The sequence below is a fragment of the Amblyraja radiata genome, chromosome 10, assembly GCF_010909765.2.
Source record: "Amblyraja radiata isolate CabotCenter1 chromosome 10, sAmbRad1.1.pri, whole genome shotgun sequence".
NCBI lineage: Eukaryota > Metazoa > Chordata > Chondrichthyes > Rajiformes > Rajidae > Amblyraja > Amblyraja radiata.
In genome coordinates, this window is record NC_045965.1 from 24,070,328 (window position 1) to 24,089,550 (window position 19,223).

General features: G+C 48.2%; 1 protein-coding gene across 1 annotated transcript in view; it reads left to right on the forward strand.

The window, feature by feature from the left end:
* The window catches only part of LOC116978119 (pre-B-cell leukemia transcription factor 1-like), a 60,302-nt gene that overhangs the window by 12,746 nt on the left and 28,333 nt on the right, over positions 1–19,223 (forward strand). Inside the window, exons 3-6 of the mRNA XM_033029142.1 lie at positions 2,387–2,577; positions 5,837–5,972; positions 7,056–7,215; positions 19,125–19,211. Coding sequence (XP_032885033.1) covers positions 2,387–2,577; positions 5,837–5,972; positions 7,056–7,215; positions 19,125–19,211 — 574 coding nt within the window. The remainder of the gene's footprint in view (positions 1–2,386; positions 2,578–5,836; positions 5,973–7,055; positions 7,216–19,124; positions 19,212–19,223) is intronic.

Consider the following 19,223-nt stretch of genomic DNA (forward strand, 5'->3'; position numbering starts at 1 on the left):
CATCACCGGTTCCTCGCTCCCCTCCATTGAGTCTATCCAAAGCAAGCGTTGTCTGCGGAGGGCGCTCAGCATCGCCAAGGACTGCTCTCACCCCAACCATGGACTGTTTACCCTCCTACCATCCGGGAGGCGCTACAGGTCTCTCCGTTGCCGAACCAGCAGGTCCAGGAACAGCTTCTTCCCGGCGGCTGTCACTCTACTCAACAACGTACCTCGGTGACTGCCAATCACCCCCCCACCCCCCGGACACTTATTATCACTTATTATTATTTATTCAAATCATTTGCTATGTCGCTCTTCCAGGGAGATGCTAAATGCATTTCGTTGTCTCTGTACTGTACACTGACAATGACAATTAAAATTGAATCTGAATCTGAATCTGAATCTGAATCCTGCTGGTTCCAACAACCTTCTTCACTATCTCCTTCAACTGCATTCACTCGAAGCATCGGTGACTGAAACAATAACGTTGTTTCTCTTTGCACAGATGCTGCCTGACCTGCTGAGTGTTTCCAGCATTTTTAGTTTTTATTTAAAATATTAAGGGCATCTAGCGCTGTGAAAAAATTAATAAATTGGTGGACCGTAACAAAATGATTCCTAAGCTCCAAAGAGAAGCAGTAGATAGAATAGCACAGCCTATCATTTTGCAAAGGTGCAAGGAAAATACCAATGCATGCCTGTAGTATTCTATCCCGCAGTTCCGTAGGACTGGAACGCACCGCTGATTGATGAAGAGAGGAATACAAGGAACTGCAGGTGCTGGGATCTTGAGCAAAATGCAAAGTGCTGAAGTAAGCAGGCCAGGCAGCATCTGTGGGGGGAATGTCTGGGGGCCTTGCAAGTCGGGACTCTTCCACAATACCAAACCCCTCCACAAAACTCAACACCAACCACGATAACTAAACCACCCATGATCTCTGGGGAAGGGTCCCAACCTGAAATACCTCCTATCCATTCCCTCAACAAATGCTGCCTTACCTGCTGAGTATGCCCCCGTCCCACTTAGGAAACCTGAACGGAAACCTCTGGAGACTTTGTGCCCCACCCAAGGTTTCCGTGCAGTTCCCGGAGGTTTTTGTCAGCCTACCTGCTTCCACTACCTGCAACCTCCGGCAACCACCTGCAACCTCCGGGAACCGCACGGAAACCTTGGGTGGGGCACAAAGTCTCCAGAGCTTTCCGTTCAGGTTTCCTAAGTGGGACAGGAGCATAACTCCAGCACTTTACGATTAAGAAAGAGAGAAAATGGGAGGGACCAGGTCACAACAGGGTAGTCAGTCTGACAACAGTAGTGGGTAACTGGCTGAACAAATAATGTGGGATGCCATCAATAAGCATTTAGAGAGATGCAGGTTAATCGGGAACAGTTGATCATAAGATGATAAGTGATCGAAGTAGAATTAGGCCATTCAGCCCGTCAAGTCTACTCTGCCATTCAATCATGGCTGATCTATCTCTCCCACCTAACCCCATTCCCCTGCCATCTCCCCATAACCTCTGATACCTGATGTGGTTGTACTTTGAGTTTGATGAATGACCTGAACCATTAACTTTGTTTCCCTTTGCACAGACTAACCTGCTAAGTATTTCCAGCGTTTCTATTATATTTGTTTAGGAATATTTGTATTTGACCACCTTGAATGAGTTTAGTGATGGTGTTGCAAGGAAGGTCAGTGAGGCAGCATGTTTGATATGTATCTGTATATTTTAGCACGGCATTTGAACCACACGTGGCATCATTAGGAAAGTAAAAACCATTGGATGCCAAGGGAAAGTGAAATCTTGGAATAAGTTTGGTTCAGTGATGGAAAACAAGAGGAATTGGTTAATGGGAGTTTCTCCATATTGGGACATGATGTGGCATCGGTGCTGCTGCCGCTGCCTCACCACTCTAGTGACACAGGTTTGATCCTGACCTCTGGTGCTGTCTATGTGGAGCTTGCACATTATCCCTGTGACTGCACATGTTTTCCCCAGGTGGTCCAGTTTCCTTTCGACTTTACAGACTTTAGAGATACAGCGCGGAAACAGGCCCTTTGGCCCACTATGTCCGCGCCGACCAACGATCATTCCGTACGCTAACACACGAGGGACAATTTACAATTTTTACCAAAGCCAATTAACCTACAAACCTGCACATCTTTGAAGTGTGTGAGGAAACCGGAGCACCTAGAGAAAACATACGGGGTTAGAGGGAGCACGTTCAAACTCAATACAGTCAGCATCCTTAGTCAGGATTGAACCTGGGTCTCTGGTGCTGTGAGGCAGCAACTCTACCACTGAGCCAACGTGCCAAGCTCCAGGCAGCAGCTTCTTTCACGGAGACGGGTCGCTCTGTGCCTTTGTGATCTCTCTCACGGCCTCCCCGTGCTGTCTGTTGCAGGCCTGCAATGAGTTCACCACGCATGTCATGAACCTGCTGCGGGAGCAGAGCCGGACGCGGCCCATCTCCCCGAAGGAGATTGAGAGGATGGTCAACATCATTCACCGCAAGTTCAACTCCATCCAGATGCAGCTGAAGCAGAGCACGTGCGAGGCAGTGATGATCCTACGCTCGCGGTTCCTGGATGCACGGTAGGTGGATTTGATTCATGTCATCCTAATGTACTTTAAGGAAGAATAGGAGAGAAGGGCAACTCTCTTCACTGTAATAACTATACAGCTCTATAGTCACAGTCCTTGGCTTAGCTACCAAATTGGAACAAGAATGGAGTGTTCAAAGAAGTGGTGGGGGAGAGGAGCAGGGAGGTATGGAAGAGAGCGGGAGTCTTGAATCAGGAGGTATCTTCCCACACCACAGAGTTGGAGTAAATCTGTCCAGGATAAAATAAATGGCCTGGGGATCATGGACAGGTGGAGGAAGGCAAGGCTCATACACGGCCAAAGGCAGTGAGGTGTTGGGATGAAAGAGGGGCGGTACAGTCACGCAGCGGTACAGTTGCTGCCTTAAGGGCCTGTCCCACTTGGCCGTCATTCGCGCGCCATTTACGCGACCTGCTAGCGTGTGAGTAGCGCGTGGGTAGCGCGGGACGGGCGCATGGAGTAGCGTAACTGATGGCCAAAGTGGGACAGGCCCAAGACCCTGGCGCGGCGCAACGTCTCACCTCCAACTGCAGCAGAAGCCGGCAAACGATCGCCGGGCTCGGCCTGGGGCTCACGGCCGTTGCGGATCTGGATCTACCCCCACTCCTACCCCCAGAGTGGGGCCAAGACAATTGGAGATAGACCCAAAATGGTGGAGTAACTTAGCGGGACCGGCAGCATCTCTGGAGAGAAGGAATGGAGGGTCGAGACCCTTCTTCCGACTGAATAAGTCTCAACCCGAAACATCCTCCATTCCTTCTCTCCAGAGATGCTGTCGGTCCCGCTGAGTTACTCCTGCATTTTGTGTCTATCTTCAAATGACGTAATGCGTCCAGAAGGCTGTGCGGACGCATGATGACACGCGCGACCGTCGCGGGTCAGTCACTACCGGCCTGTCGCGTTAATGACGGCCAAGAGAGACAGGCCCTTTACAGAGCCAGCGACCGGCTTCAATCCTGACTATGGGAGCTGTCTGTATAGTGTTTGTACGTTCTCCATGTTACTGCGTGGGTCTTATTTGTTTTTCTCCTGTTTTCTCCCACACTCCAAAGATGTACTGTTTGTAGGTTAATTGCCTTTGTTAAAATTGTAAATTGTCCCTAGTTGGTTGGATAGTGCTAGTGTGCGGGGTGATCGCTGGTCGGCGCGGACTCGGTCTGCTGAAAGATCTATTTTCACACCGTATCTCAAGTCTAAGGGTTGGATTACATCATGTATTCTGTCATTTGATGCGTGAACAATGAATTTATATTGTGATATCATAGCGTACAGGAAAGCCAGTTATAACTGGCAGCTTTTTGTACTGAACACTGGGGTAAAGAGCAGCAGCTTCAGTACTGAACCCTGGGAGCAATGCTGGATGTGTAACTCCAGCCTGAGATCACTCCCCTAATACAACATTGTCCTCTGTGAGCCTCTTGTTTATGATTCACCTCCAATACCTTGGGTCCTTGAGGCCACGTTCATATGATGCTTGGCCAAGACTTTCTGCATTCTATCTCGGGCTAGTCAATGGTTATAATTGATCAGCTAGGATCAGTTTATGGAGAGATCCAACACAGAAATAGGCCCTGGAGCCCACTGAGTCCATGCCAACCATCCATCAACCAGCAATTTACATTTATTGCTACATTTCCATCAACTCTCTCCAGAATCAACTCCTCTATTGTTCAATGGTACTTAAGTGTTACATGTACCTTCTTACAGTGAAATTCATTTTTGCAGACTCTTCAGTGATAATCCTGCTATAGATTATGCACAACCATATTGAAGGGCCTGTCCCACTTACGCGACTGTTTTCGGCGACTGCCGGTACCCGTCATTGGTCGTTGCAGGTCGGCGAACATTTTCAACATGTTGAAAATTCAGCTGCGACCAGAAAGACGCTACAACTCTTTGGGTGACTGAGGAAACTACTCACGACCATACAGGCGACACCCTGGCGACATGTCACGGGGTGAAGCCTGTATGGTCGTGAGTAGTCGCCCAAAGAGTTGTACCTTGTTCTGGTTGCCGCTGGATTTTCAACATGTTGAACATTTTTGGCGGCCTGCAATGACCTATGACGGGTGCCGGCAGTCGCCGAAAAAGTCGCGTAAGTGGGACAGGCCCTTCAGTAGAAGAATGTAAGATAGTAGACCACACTGAGTCTGTGCACACAAGTCGTCACGCTTTATGTGACTCCACATCGACACACCAGGGGTAATTTAAAGCAGCTTGGTTGGACTTATTATAGTGTTATCTGATCTGACTGGATAGCATGTAAAACAAAGCTTTTCACTGTACCTCGGTATGCGTGACAATCATAAACCTATTCCTAAATTAAAAAATGTTCATATCACAGTTGCTCCTTAGCATACAGATCTGGACTTGACCATCATATTTGCACAATATTTGCTGAGTCTTTGAAACAGAAATATCAAAGAAAAACAATTTTTTCAATGGCAAAGTTGGCAAATGTCCAGCAAAACTAATATTTTTTTTAACTTCAGTCGAGTTGAATTATTGTTCCCGTTTCGTTGTGGTCATATATGTGACTGTATATATAGGGAATGGTGTTGTGATGACAATGATCCAGGTATGAAGTAAGTTACCAGCCGCACATGCTGTTCGTTTATTGTTGTGTAACGGGTCCACCACCCAATTTCTGGCAACTGATGGTCTGGTGCCTTCAGTTAAAATCATTATAGCCCACTTGAAATCCCACCTGGAAGTACCCCTGAAAATGTGACACCTCGGCCAGGTAGGACGCCAATCAGCAGGGTGAATTTGCCCCCTGTGTCCAATGCTCTGGAACTCCGGCTCGGCCAGAGCCTACAGATCGGTTCCCATCACTGACTTCTGTGGCCGATTGGCGGTTAAAGTTTGCCCCCTGTGGTTGGGTCTCTGGATCTCTGGTCCGGGCGGTGCCAGCATATCCGTGCCCGTAACCGACTTCCGTGGCGGGTTTTGTGGGCCAGTATCTTGGTCCCGAAGGAGGTGACCGCTGTTGGTCTGGCAAAATGGATAACATGGCAAGGTTCTGGAACCAAGGGTGCCAAATGATTGGTGGTGGACCTGTACTTACAAGGTTGTGGATTGATAGATTGAAACATTTCTCACTCTCAGCACCAGAGTTCTATAGTTCAGGACACCAAGGAGAAAAGCCAACATCTAGCGCTGGCCAGCCTTACTTCTTGCTACAATTAAACGGACATGGAGGTGAACGGGTTTCCTTCTCTTTTCTTTTTTGAAATCTTTTTACTTTCAGGAGAAAAAGGCGTAACTTCAGCAAGCAAGCGACGGAGATCCTCAATGAGTATTTCTACTCCCACCTCAACAACCCCTACCCCAGCGAAGAAGCCAAGGAAGAGCTGGCGAAGAAATGTAGCATCACGGTAGCACAGGTGAGGGTGGCTTTGCGGTTAAAGGTGGACGGTGGGATTCCTCTGGTCATATTACGCTTACACTGAACTCTTAGAATGTCACAGCCCGTCTTAACATTGGCAACCGTGTGAACCCTGACACACCGGGCATTGCTCTGATGTAGAAACAAGGAACTGCAGATGCTGGTTAATACACAAAAAGACATAAAGCACTGGAGTAACAGCGGGTCAAGCAGCATCCCTGGAAAACAAGGATAGGTGACATTTTGGGTCGAGACCTTTCTTAAGACACTGTGGGGGGGGGGGGGGGGAGGGGGAGAAGAAAGCTGGGAGAGAGGAGAGGCAGGAAAAAGCATAACGGGTAATAGGTGAACACAGGCTAGGGGAGGTTTAGATAGGCAGATAATTGGAACAAAGGCCAGAGATGAAAGCAGAAGGTGAGAGAGGATTGAAGTCGTCTTTTGTGAAGCCACATTAAAGGTTAGTATGGGAATGGGAAGGGGAATTAAATGACCTTTCTGTTCTGAGCCTCCTCCATTGTCAGAGTGAGGCCATACGCAAATCGGAACAACAGCACCTCATATTCTGCATGGGAGGCTTACAACCTTGCATTCCCTCTCTCTCCACCCCCCACCGTAGTCGTTGTGCGAGTTTCACTGTTCGTATCCCTTCATTATCACCTCCTCCACAGCCCACAATGGACCATTGTGGGCTCCCTGGCCATTGGTGCCGGCTCTGGTTTGTTCTGCACTTTTTCATACCTCCAGTTTTCCTCTCCCCTGACTCTGTCTAAAGAACGGTCTCGACCCAAAACATCACCTATTCCTTTTCTCCAGAGATACAGCCTGACCTTCTGAATTACTCCAGCATTTTTTGTCTATCTTTGGTTTAAACCAGCACCTGCAGTCTCTTCCTACACAGGATGTTTACCACTCTGACTGAAAGCTCTTGCAAGCTGCCCTCACTACGCGCGGTACAAATGCTTGCAGCATGTATTGCAATTTAAGTCTTTGTGGCCTGCACGTTCTAAATCCAGCATGTGCGTGGTCCAACATTGCCAGACGGTCAGCTTTACCTTTGTGTTTCTTTGTCACCCTCTGGCAGGTATCAAACTGGTTTGGTAACAAGCGAATCCGGTACAAGAAAAACATAGGCAAGTTCCAGGAGGAGGCAAATCTATACGCCGCCAAAACAGCGGTAACTGTGACAAACGCGGCGTCTCAAGGAAGTCAAGCCAACTCCCCGTCCACTCCCAACTCCACTGGTGAGTGTTTATGGGCCACCTTGCACAGCCAGACACTAATCAGGACTCTAATTCGAGCAACTCCTAAAGGACACCTCCACCCCACTTTATGAAATGAAGAAGCTGAAAGGTCAATTCTCATTGCAGGGACTTGCGTGTTTCTTCCTGAAGCACATCAGAAATCACAAGCATAACCTTATCACCATGTAGAACATGCACGAACATTCATGGTTCAGAGGGATATCTATTTCAGAAATCAAAAATCCCAAATTTGCAAATGAACACAAAATGCTGGAGTAACACATAAGGTCAGGCAGCTTCTTTAGAGGACACGGATAGGCGATGTTTCGGGTCAGGACCCTTATCAGACCCTTCTTCAGATGTCACGTGTCTTAAGAAGGATCTCGACACAAAATGATGTCTATTCATGTACTTCATAGATGCTGCGTGACCCGTTGATCTACTCCAGCACTTTGTGTCCTAGACCAGATTCCATTCCTTGGAGTTCCTTGAGGTCCCCACAAAATTGCAAATGCTTGATATCTGAGATAAGAACTGCAGACGCGGAAATGCTCAGGAGGCAATGCAGCAACCGTGGAGAGAGAAGCAGAGTTCAAATGCTAACTTTGTTTCTCTGCATTGCTACTGCCTGAGTATTTCCAGCAGTTTCTGCTCTGGATCTGAATGATACTCTCCAAATGTTAGAGGACAATTTATGGTGCAGCAGAGCTGCTGCCTTACAGCAACTCTGCTGCTCCCACACTCCAAAGGCATACAGGTTTGTAGGTTAATTGGCTTTGGTAAGATTGTAAATTGTCCCTAGTGCCTGGGGTAGTGCTGGTGTAAGGGGATCGCTTGTCGGCGCAGACTCAGTGGGCCGAAGGGCCTGTTTCCGCGCTGTATCTCTAAACTAAAAAACAAAACATTGCACCTTCATTTCGGAAGATGAAATTCCAACGCATGTCCTGAGTCCTCAACGATTCGGATCAATTGGCCACAGAGATTAATAAAAGCCACTGCAATGTTAAGTGACCTTTCAGTTTGGGCACAGTTGTAATTTGGTGGGCATTATCAATTAAACCAAATGGTACCTTATGATGGACTAATAAACCTTGATGATATTAGGATGGGATTCTGAGCAGATGGCAATGAATTTGTTGTCCACAGCTACTGCCTTTTCAGTCACTGGTTAGCACGGCACGGGTGCCAGATGATCTGGTGTTCTACTCATTGAAGGTTGCTCCACATTTGCTGAGCTTCCTGGCAACAGGTTGTCAGCCAGGACTCATGATTCAGGCCACATGGGCCGCCTTGAGATGTTTCTGCTTATGGGTGTGAGAGTTATATGCAGATGGACTCTCCCTGCCTTATCCTGATACTGATGGACCTGCTGGGGTCGAACCCTTCGAAACGTCTCTTGGAATACCGCACGCGTCCTGAGGATTTAAGGAAAACAGTTCTGACTTGAAGGATGTCAAGAATAACAACCATTTTAAGCCCAGCATGACCTTACAAATAATGGATTACTCTGATAGGAAATGGAATTCAACTTTCTTCCTTCACCTCGAACTTCAGTCATCTCCGCTAAAGCAGTTGTCCTCAGCACGGCAGGACCAGGCAATGGTCCAGAATTAAAGAGGAAAAGCAGCAGCTTCGCCCTCATTATTACTGTTATTATGCAGTGAATGGAGAGATACGCATTCTGTACAGGCCGCTTATTGGTCTTGGCCACAGACATTATGGGCCGAAGAGCCTGTTCCTCTCCCTGTACTGTTCTATGTTTACATTACTACCCCCTGAGGGAGGGCCCAGCACCATTCATCCCATCCCCATTCAATCTGGCTTCAGTCGTTTTCCTTCCAGTTCTCCCTCCGTTTATTCCGTATCGTCTGGTCCGAACATGAACGCCAGGCATGGTTTTGCTGCCTGTGGGTGTCACACCAAATGATATTTCCCCTTTTTGTACAATTATCTGATACTGATCCAAGGACACAACAATGAGCATCTGATCAACCAAGACAAGTAGTAAAGGTTTATTTTATTAATTGTATTAATTGCCCTTGCGTTGAGTGACTTGCTACGCTATTACTGTGGGCAGTTCAGAGACTGGAATAATTAATTGAATTTAAATTTCTCAGCTGCCTTGAACTCATGCCTCCAGATCTTTTGTCTCGGTCTCTGGAGCACCAATCCTGCAACATAACCTCTCGCCTGGCCTGTGAGATGCTTGAGCTATCCTTCTCTCTGAACATTTGTTGCTCCCCATCCAATTAGTCGCGGTAAAATAGGACTAGTGCAGATGGGTACAGTGCTCAGTAGGGACACAGTGGGGCGAAGGGCCTGTTTCTGTTCTGCAAGACTCTGACTCCATGACCTGTTTACCTTGGGAAGGATATCAGTGACTCAGGGCATAGGTTTAAACCAAATGGAGGAAGGATTTGAGGGGAGTTGAGTTGAGTTTAGTTTTGTTTATTGTCATGTGTACCGAGGTATGGTGAAAAGTTTTTGTTGCGTGCTAACCAATCAGCGAAAAGCCAATACATGATTACAGTCGAGCCATCCGCAGTGTACAGATACATGATACCAGGCACGGAAATCTTTTCACTGTACCTGGGTACATGTGACAATAAACTAACTAAACTAAACGTTTTCACACAAAGGTAGGTGGGTGTATGGAACAAGCTGAGGAGGTCGGTAGAGGAATATTTAGACAGGTACATGGATAGGACAGGTTTAGAGGGATATGGGCCAAAACCAGGCAGGGGGACTAGTGTAGATGTGGCATGATAGTTGGCGTGGGCAAGGTGGGCCAAATGGTCTGTTTCCATACTGTATGACTCTATGGCTCTAACTGACCTGGATCTCATCTGTATTGGTGTTGGAGGCAAAAATCCTCATATTTAAAAGGTACTTAGATATGAACTGGTGGTCCCAGCAGTGGAAAGCCTATCCTATTAGGCTGCATCGGTCATTTTCTGCCAGCACAGATAGGCTGGGCTGAATGGCCTCCCACCTGCATAGATTTTGATGTCTACAATAAATTAATGCTATCTCACAAGTGGATATCTGGAAATAGATATAATCCTTTAGTTGTGAAATGGAAGGTACTGGCAACCACTCAATGGCTCGGGAACAGAGTTAGCTTTTCATGTCAGGCACCCTTCTTCTGAGCTGGGAATGAAAGAAAACAAGTTAAGTTTAAGTTGCAGAGATAGTGGAGGAATGGATAGAATGAAAGGAATATCTCTGAAAGGGAGAGGGCAAGATTGACCAGATGATCCCAATAGTTTAGTTTAGTTTATTGTCACGTGTACAGAGGTACAATGAAAAGTTTCTCTTTGTTGTGTGCCATCCAGTCAGCGGAAAGATTATACATGTTTACAATCGAGCCGTCCACAGCGTACAGATACAGGATGAAGGGAATAATGTTCAGTGCAAGATAAAGTCCAGTAAAGTCCGATTAAAGATAGTCCGAGGGTCTCCAATGAGGTAGATGGTAGCTCAGTACCGCTCTCTAGTTATTGATAGAATGGTTCAGGCGCCTGATAACACCTGGGGAGAAACTATCCCTGAATCTGGAATATTTATGTAACTGCCCATTTGAAGGAACAAATGAGCAAAATCAGAGCAAATCAACCAAGGGGCACATTCTGTTACAGATTCATTGAGTCATACACCACAGGAACAGGTCTTGCAGACCACCATATCAGTGTTGCCTGTAGTAACCATCTCCGTGCATCCCGTTTACCTACTTGAGGTTGGTTGCCTGCTCTGTCTTGGTGCTTCTACACAAAGTATTTGTCACGATGCTTCTTAAATGCCATGAGAGTATCTGCCTCCAACACAGCTTCAGCCTTCCCATTCCAATCTCCAACTTCCTCAGATCCCCACTAAACCTCCTTCCTCTTGCTTTGAAACGTTGCCCTCTTGTCTTTGACTTTCCCACTAAGGTGTTAAAGCTGCGAAAAGCAGAAAGTGAATGCTGACCATGCCCAATGAAACAGGCAGATGTCCGTGGAGTTAATATTACAGATGGATTAGGCAAAACTTAAGATTGGGGTTCGGAGGGAGAGATAGAACAGCCACAATTGAATGACGGTGTACACGATGGGCCGAATGGCCTAATTCTGCTCTTATCACTTATGACCTTATGAGAACTGACCGGTCTGATGCAGGCAGGAAAGTCAAGCTACCTGAGATTGTTGAATTCAATATTAAGTCCCGAAGGCTGCAACATGCCCATTCGAAAGATGAGGTGCTCCTCAACCCTTTCTTTGACTTTGTTGGATCAGGGGATTAAAACATGGAGCAATTGGAAACTCAGGACCGTCCTCGTAGATTGAACAACGGCATTTTACAAAGCCTGTAGTTTGCAGGTGTTGGGTCTCTGTGAACAGCGATGGATTGAGAGGGCAAAGGCCGAACACCATACTCCGACAGCAACCCAGCAGCATTTACTGCCTGTTGAAGCCGGAGCAACAACCACCACTTACACTGCTGGCCAGATATGGAATGATGTTCAGTGGTAGGGAACGACGGTAAAACCTTTCAGAGTCTCCAACTCTAGGTGGAGCACACAACCCACAGCTGTGACCATCCCAGCCTCCAGTGAGCTTACTTGTTCCTTTTCTCAAGTAATCTCCAACAGATCCTTAGGACATGGACGTTTGCCCCTAGTCCAAGAAGATTCTTCTAACTCGCCAGTCAGAATTGGTTCGAGGGTGCCTCACCATCTTCTCAACAGCCGCCTCCAACACTTATCTTACTTGCTTATTATTACAGAGCCCATTCAGCCTGTGGATCCATGCTATCTCATCAGTCTTACAGACTGCCACAACTTCCAGTGGTTTCACAGCCGTTTTTGCCCTCACTCTCCCTGCAGCAACCTACATCGACTTATTTTCTTCAACCAAATCCCAGAACATTTGTGATCAAATGTAACACGGAATCAAAAAGGGCTCAGGATGATAAACGTTGCCCTAAAGATTGGAGTTAAAGGGCATTTGGCCGGCAAACCCCATTCCACCTCTGGGTCGAAAGGAACTGCAGATGCTGGTATATACCGAAGATAGACACATTTGTGTGCTGGAGTAACTCAGCGGGTCAGACAGCATCTCTGGAGAAAAAGGATGGGTAACGTTTCGGGTCGGGACCCTTCTTCAGGCCACTCCACCTCTGTTTGTCCAGTCGGGTAGACAAGGTTACTCCCCTTTGACCTGCGATGACCTGCTGGATTGGAACAGATCTCAGTGCCATCCCTGTGTGTGCATGCATCAGGTTGGACAGGAACTTGGTCTGTGGGCTTTGTCTCCCTCTTCTCTACCTAACCTTTGACTGTCAAAGCAGCGCTGGTACCATAACTGTGCAGGAGGGGCGGGTGGGCGGGAGGCAGCAAGGTTTACACTATACTTCATTATTGGCTTATTTTCCCAGCTGAAAACTTCAGTGAAAACAGGGCAGAGCTCAACAAGGCACACACAAATCGGGCCTCAGTTTAACATCCTGTGCATCCACTGGGTCTCTGGAGCTGTTCTTGAAGGCAAATTAAGTGTGAGCACAATGGTTGTTGCAATGATGGTCGAGGGGCAGGGGCCTGGCTGGTCTTCCTGCCAATGTTCTCGGTCTTAATGGAATTTATATGCTATTATACTCTTAGTTTGTGTGCACGTGTGCGTGCATGCGTGCACGTGTGTGAGTGAGTGTGCGAATGTGTGCGTGTGTCGTTCATTGCATTGTGAACAGGGTGATACAATTACTCTCTGTCTGCACACATTGCTGTCAGTGTGCTCCAGCATGCCCCAGCACCAATGCAGCTGCAACCGTGCCTCAACAAACTCCTCCAGTGCCATCCTGCAACGGCAAGCTGCCTTTGGCTTTCCATGCGTGCGCCGGAGAATGCGTGGAATTACGTTGCCTGCTTGTCAGAGAGGCAGGCATGCAAGGCTGCGCCCCCACTGGCTGCCACCCACCTGCGTGCTCCAGTGCAAGAAGGTTACCCTATCCAAAGATCAATTATTCTTTGTTATTCATTGTGTGTTACACAATTTGTATGTTCACCCTTAAGCTGCTTGGAGAGAGCGTTCACTGAGAACAAGGACCCAGCCAGGTACTGTCACCCATCCAGGGCAGAGATTCCACGGCTTCCAAGGTGCAGTGTTGATGCTGCCGTTTGCTGTTCCCTCTGCCCATCACTGATGGTGGTCTTGCCCCCCACCCTGCCTGGCCCGGCTGCATCAGCCATCCTTATTAGTAAGGTATTTTTGGCTCTCCTGATTCAATGTCACAGAGTTAGCGGAAGAGGAAGAAGGAAAATATGATTTAAACTAGAAATCTTCGTGGTTATGTGTCATTGACTGGGTCTGCCTGCGACATCCTTGTGAGTGTGTGGAGAGCTATCTGCAACTGGGTATCAGCGTGTGGGTGTGTTTGTGTGTGATAGTGTCTCTTTATGTCAGTGTATGCATGTGCAAGGGTAGAAGAGTGTGTGTGTGTGTGAGTGTGGGTTTGTTTGAGTGCACGTGTGTGTGTGTGAATCTGTGTGCGTGTTTGTGTCTGAATGTTACAGCTTTATGATGGCATGCACGTATGTCATGGGACATACCATGAGCACGCGTGCCCATGTTCCGCAGGGAATATATTACCTGGTCTGACCCACATCTGTCCCAAACCACTAGGTCTGATTGACTCCTGACTGCCTCCCCTCGGGGGCGAGTGGGGATAGACAGTAGATGCTGGCCACTTCTCATGAATGAAACGATAAAACAAGGGTGTCTGTTTGACAATATCCCTCTACTTGCATTTTGTGCGGAGTTGGGCATCGCACTGTAATGTGACTAGGTGGTTTTGATCATCACACTGATGTGATCAAATTACAATTAAGCTTGGTGACTGGATCAACCAGCAGATCTTGAAACTGCAGTATCTGGTAAACCGTGCCACAATGCACCAGGGTGGGTATGCTAGCTGGTAGTACAAGCCCTCAGAAACCCAAATCCATATCATTCTGCAAACCTGGCACTCATGGGGCTTCACCCTTGCCACCGAAAGGTCATCCTCCTGGAACCCCAATTGCACCCATTCCCTGGGTTCTCAACCCCCCTCCCCCTCGGGTTCTCAATCCCGCCCACCTGAGACCTCTCTCGCTCACCTCCCCCGAGATCACTCTCTCAAACCCCCCAAACCTCTCTCCCACCTGCCCTGAGATCACGTTCTCAAACCTGAAGGATTTCACTCTCACCCTCCCGCTATCTCATTCTCATCCCCTTCCCTGATCCCACTCCCACCCTCCCCGCTACCTGCCTCCCCTGGATCTCGTTCTCAATCCCACCACCCTGGGATCGTACTCTCATTCCCATTACTCCCCCCGCACCCCACCCTCTCCCACGATCTTTTTTTAATGAAAGTGACCAATGTTCCCATTGAGCTGGATGTGAGGAAGTGTCAGGGTCAGTGTTTGGCCAAGTCAGACAAGGGTTGTAACGGATTGCCTGCCACCTTCTGTCCAATATTGTGCTTTTAGTAGGCCCCTCTCGGTCATGACCTACCATGGGTGATGCATCCTGGTCGGATGCAAGCCTGGGCGATGCCATATGGAAGACAGGCTGTTGCCCATGCAGCACGTCCCCCCTCTCCACATCGCTGATCGATCCAAAGGAACAGCAGCGCTGTCGCAGGAGCTGCCAGAGCGAGGTTGTAGACAACGACGAACTGCCTTAGGGGCTCCGACTCCAGATTTTCTTGAGGTTTACACCTGGAGCCTTTCCCATGACTGGATACGGCCACAAGGCAGTGGAGGTTTTAAATCAGAGATTTCCCTTTCCTAGATGGACTGCCTTCCAAGGCTGAAGAGCCCCATCTGACCGAGATTCGTGGGGGTGGGAGTGTCTACTTTCCCGTGCAGGTCTATAGCATCTGCCCAAATATTGTGCAGACTTCTAATATTCATTAGCATCCGTTGAGACCATGACAGCACTGTAACCGTGGTGACGGCCCAGACTCCACTTTACTGCTGCCCTACTTTATCTTTCCCTCTTCACCCACATTTACCTCAACATCTGGGCTGGTGCATTCATCCTATCTCCTTGTCCCTCTACTACGTTCCCTTCCCTCTTCTTCCTTCTTCTACCTTTGCATGTCCTCTCCTCCTCTCACCTCTAATCATCGCCTCCCATCTTGTTGCCTACTTTTCTCCCCTTTTCTCCCTTCTGCTTTTGAGTCTGCCTTCTTTCTCTCCTCCTCCCTCTCCCATCTCCTTCTGTATTATCCAATGAGAGATTTTAAGTGCTGGAACACTGTGGCATTGGGAGATTGAGGGGAGAGGATGGGTTGATCTTTCTGTCCCAGTTCCCAGAGGAGGCAGGTACAAGAAACCTGCCATCTTTGTATGGACAAAGATGTCTTCTGTGTCCATACAAGCAGAACACTCACATAGGAACAAAGTGAGTGGCTTTGTCCCTATGCATGGACCCAGCTCTCTCCTGCTTACAGTGTAAACTGCTCCCACATCTCAGATGCAAAGGCAAGAGTCCTAGGGTACGTGTTTACGAAGGATCTGCAGATGCTGGAAAATCGAAGGTACAGAAAAATGCTGGAGAAACTCAGCGGGTGCAGCAGCATCTATGGAGCGAAGGAAATAGGCAACGTTTTGGGCCGAAACCCTTCTTCAGTCCTAGGGTACGCCTGCTTAAATTAGGTGATGAGCAAATGGCATGTGTTTTTGAGACATGTGTACCTCACTATTTCTCTAAACCACATATTACCTGGTCAATCATCTTCATTGCTCGTGCTTCTTGCTGGCAATTCGGTGACCCAGCTGGGGTGCACCGGGTCCTCATGGCTGGATTGGGACATCACCTGGGCCGGGCGCGATCACACATGTGGTGGTGGTTTCCGACTTGCTGACCACTCTGCCAATGGGTTACATTGTCTCCCACACAGGGCATGTGAAGACTCCTCCAGTCTCATCTCCCCTTCACAGGACAACAGTGGCAGCTGCAACAGTTCATAGAGTTCAGAGTCATACAGCATGGAAAAGGCCATTTGGCCCACTGAGTCCGTGCCGACCATCAAGCAGCCAGTTGCAGTCATCTTACCACAATCCCATTTTATTCTTCCCATGCACCCACCAATTCCCCCCCACTCCCCCCTAAGTTCTTCCCAAGGAAGCAAATGTCACTGTGGTGCAACATTCCTTCTGCCAGAGACTTTAGAGATACAGCGAGGTAACAGGCCCTTCGGCCCACCCGGTTTGCCGACCAGCGATCAACCCGTGCGCTAACACGATCCTACACAAGAGGGACAATTTACAATTTTACCGGAGCCAATTAACCTACAAACTTGTACGCCTTTGGAGCATGGGAGGTAACTGGAGCACCTGGAGAAAACCCATGCGGTCACAGGGAGAACGTACAAACTCCATACAGGCAGCACCCGTAGACAGGATCAAACCCAGGTCTCTCCCATGCAGTTGGGGCAGGTTGGTGGAGTACCTTTGTTGTCAGGGTGTTTAGTGTGCAGCACATCCTCACCTTCCAATAAACAAGCCAACGATGACATGGTGACTCTGAGCATGTGTACACCCAAGCAGCATACAGTTCAATGACTGAGCCTGACATGACCATGTTCCTGGAAGGAACGGTCAAACCATTTCTCTTTAGAGTCATAGAGTGATACAGCGTGGAAACAGGCTCTTTGGCCCAACTTGCCCACACCGGCCAACATGTCCCATCTACACTAGTCCCACCTGCCTGCATTTGGTCCTTATCCCTCGACACCTGTTCTATCCATGTATCTGTCTAACTGTTTCTTAAATGATCCTGTTTGTAAATTGTTCCTGGAGTTTACCTCCACTCCAGATGGAGGCTTGTTGAAGAGGAGATGACAGCAAAACAATGAGGAAGATTGAGGGAAGGATGGAAGAATGACACACAATCTCGCCTGATCCCAGTCTGTACTGTTGGATCTCAGGTACTTGTTCCTGGTGACACCCTGGAAGAAGCTGGAGGCAGAAATGGACATCAAGCTACATGTATCTGGGGGCATGGTAGTAATGCTGGTAGACCACCTCACAGTGCCGAAGACCCCAGTTCAATCCCAACCCCAGACGCTGTCTAGGTGGAGTTTGCACATTCTCCCTGTGGCCGCGTGGGTTTACCACGGGTGCTCCAGTTTCCTACACATCCCAAAGAGGTATGGGTTGGGATGTTAGTTGGCTTCTGTAAATCGCCCCTACTTCATGGGTGAGTCTTAGAATCTGGGGGAGGGAGTTGATGAGAATGTGGGGAGATTAAAACCGGATCAGTGTAGGGTTCAATGTAAATGGGTGGTTGGAATGGACTTGATGGGACATAGGGCCTGTTTCCACGCTGCACCTCTCTTTATCTCTCTCCTTCTAATTATGCAGTGCTGTGTATTTCCTTGTGTTAGTACCCACATTCCCTGTTTTGCTTCTTTTTACATGTTGGGCGTTATCTGTGAATTCTGTCAACCACCCCTCGCGTTCACTGTTGTAACAAGTTTGCATCTTCCCCTAGTGCATATGCCTTTGGAGGAGGAGTGTGGAGAGCATTAGTTATCTCTCCCCTTATCCCACTCATTTTTCCATCTGCCTATCGTGTTTGCCAACCTCAGGACATGGAGGAAGATTGAGGAATTTTTCTTCTCAGCAAAGGTTCAAAGGTATTTTATTGTCACGTGTACCACTTAAGGTACAGTGAAACTCGATTTACCATGCAGTCATACCATAAAAAAGGCAACAAGACACACAACCACATAAAAGTTAACATAGGCATCCACCACAACGGATTCCACATTCCTCACTGTGATGGAAGGCACAAAGTCTAAACTTCTTCCCTCTTTATTCTCCCACCGTCGGGGCGATCGAAGCTCCTGGGATTGGGGCGGTCGAAGCTCCTGGGGGCCTGGAGCTCCCGAAGTTGGTCCCTAACCAAGGGACCGCGTGCTCCACGAGGTTAAAGTCCTGCTGCTGGAGCTCCAAGGTCGATCCCCGACAGGGACCGCCAGCTCCACCATGTTAAGTCCTGCAGGTTCCCGCGGTTGGAGCTCCCAAAGTTGATCCCCAGCAAGAGGATGCCAGCTCCTTGATGTTAGACCGCAGTGCGGACGGAGATACAATACCGAAAATAAATCGCATCTCCGTCAAGGTAAGAGATTAAAAAAATGTTTCCCCTCCCCCCCCACCCCCACGTAATGCAAAGCTAAAGTACACAGATTAACACACAACACAATTTCCTTTTCCCTGTCTAGCCACAGATCAAAGACGCTGTAAATAATCTAGCTCTTCGTCCCACAATATGCTGGCCATCTAATATCCACTTGTATTAATCCAATTTACTGGCACTTGGTTACAGCTTCCTCACCTTGGCGACTAATAATAATTGTGGTGGGTTGTGTTCGGTCAATCAGATCCATAGTTTATATAGAGAGAAAAGACATGTTCCTGTAGACTATACTGACACCAATCTCATGGAGAAATGTCACGTGTAGAATGAGCCAACTCAGATCATTGTTATTCTGTAGAGTGGATGTGGAAAGGATGTTTCCACTACTGAGAGAGTCTAAGACCAGAGTGCACACTATCAGAATAAAAGGGTGTTCCTTTGGAAAGGAGACGAGGAGGTATTTCGTTAGCCAGAGCCTGTTGCCCACTCTGAATGTTCCTGTACGTAGGAACACAATAGCTGTCCGTGTGGATGTGGGTGAGGCCACAAGTGCCTTTGAATGAGTATGTCAGGTTAAGTGGGCTTGGCTGTGAGCATGTAGCTCTCTGCAGCACTGGAGTAAGTGTTGCAACCTTTCCTCCACCTCCCCTCCCAATGTTACCCTGGACATGAATTGTCCATGCTTGCAATTGGCGTGGTGTGCAGCTTCTGTGCCTTGTGTTAATCTTCTCCTCTTCACTCCACCTGAAGGTACAGAAACACGCTACAGGTCCGTGGGCGCCAATAGCCCTCCTGCTCCAAGGCCTGCCGCCCGCTCATCTTGTACGAGCTTAGAGAGTGAGTGTTAAC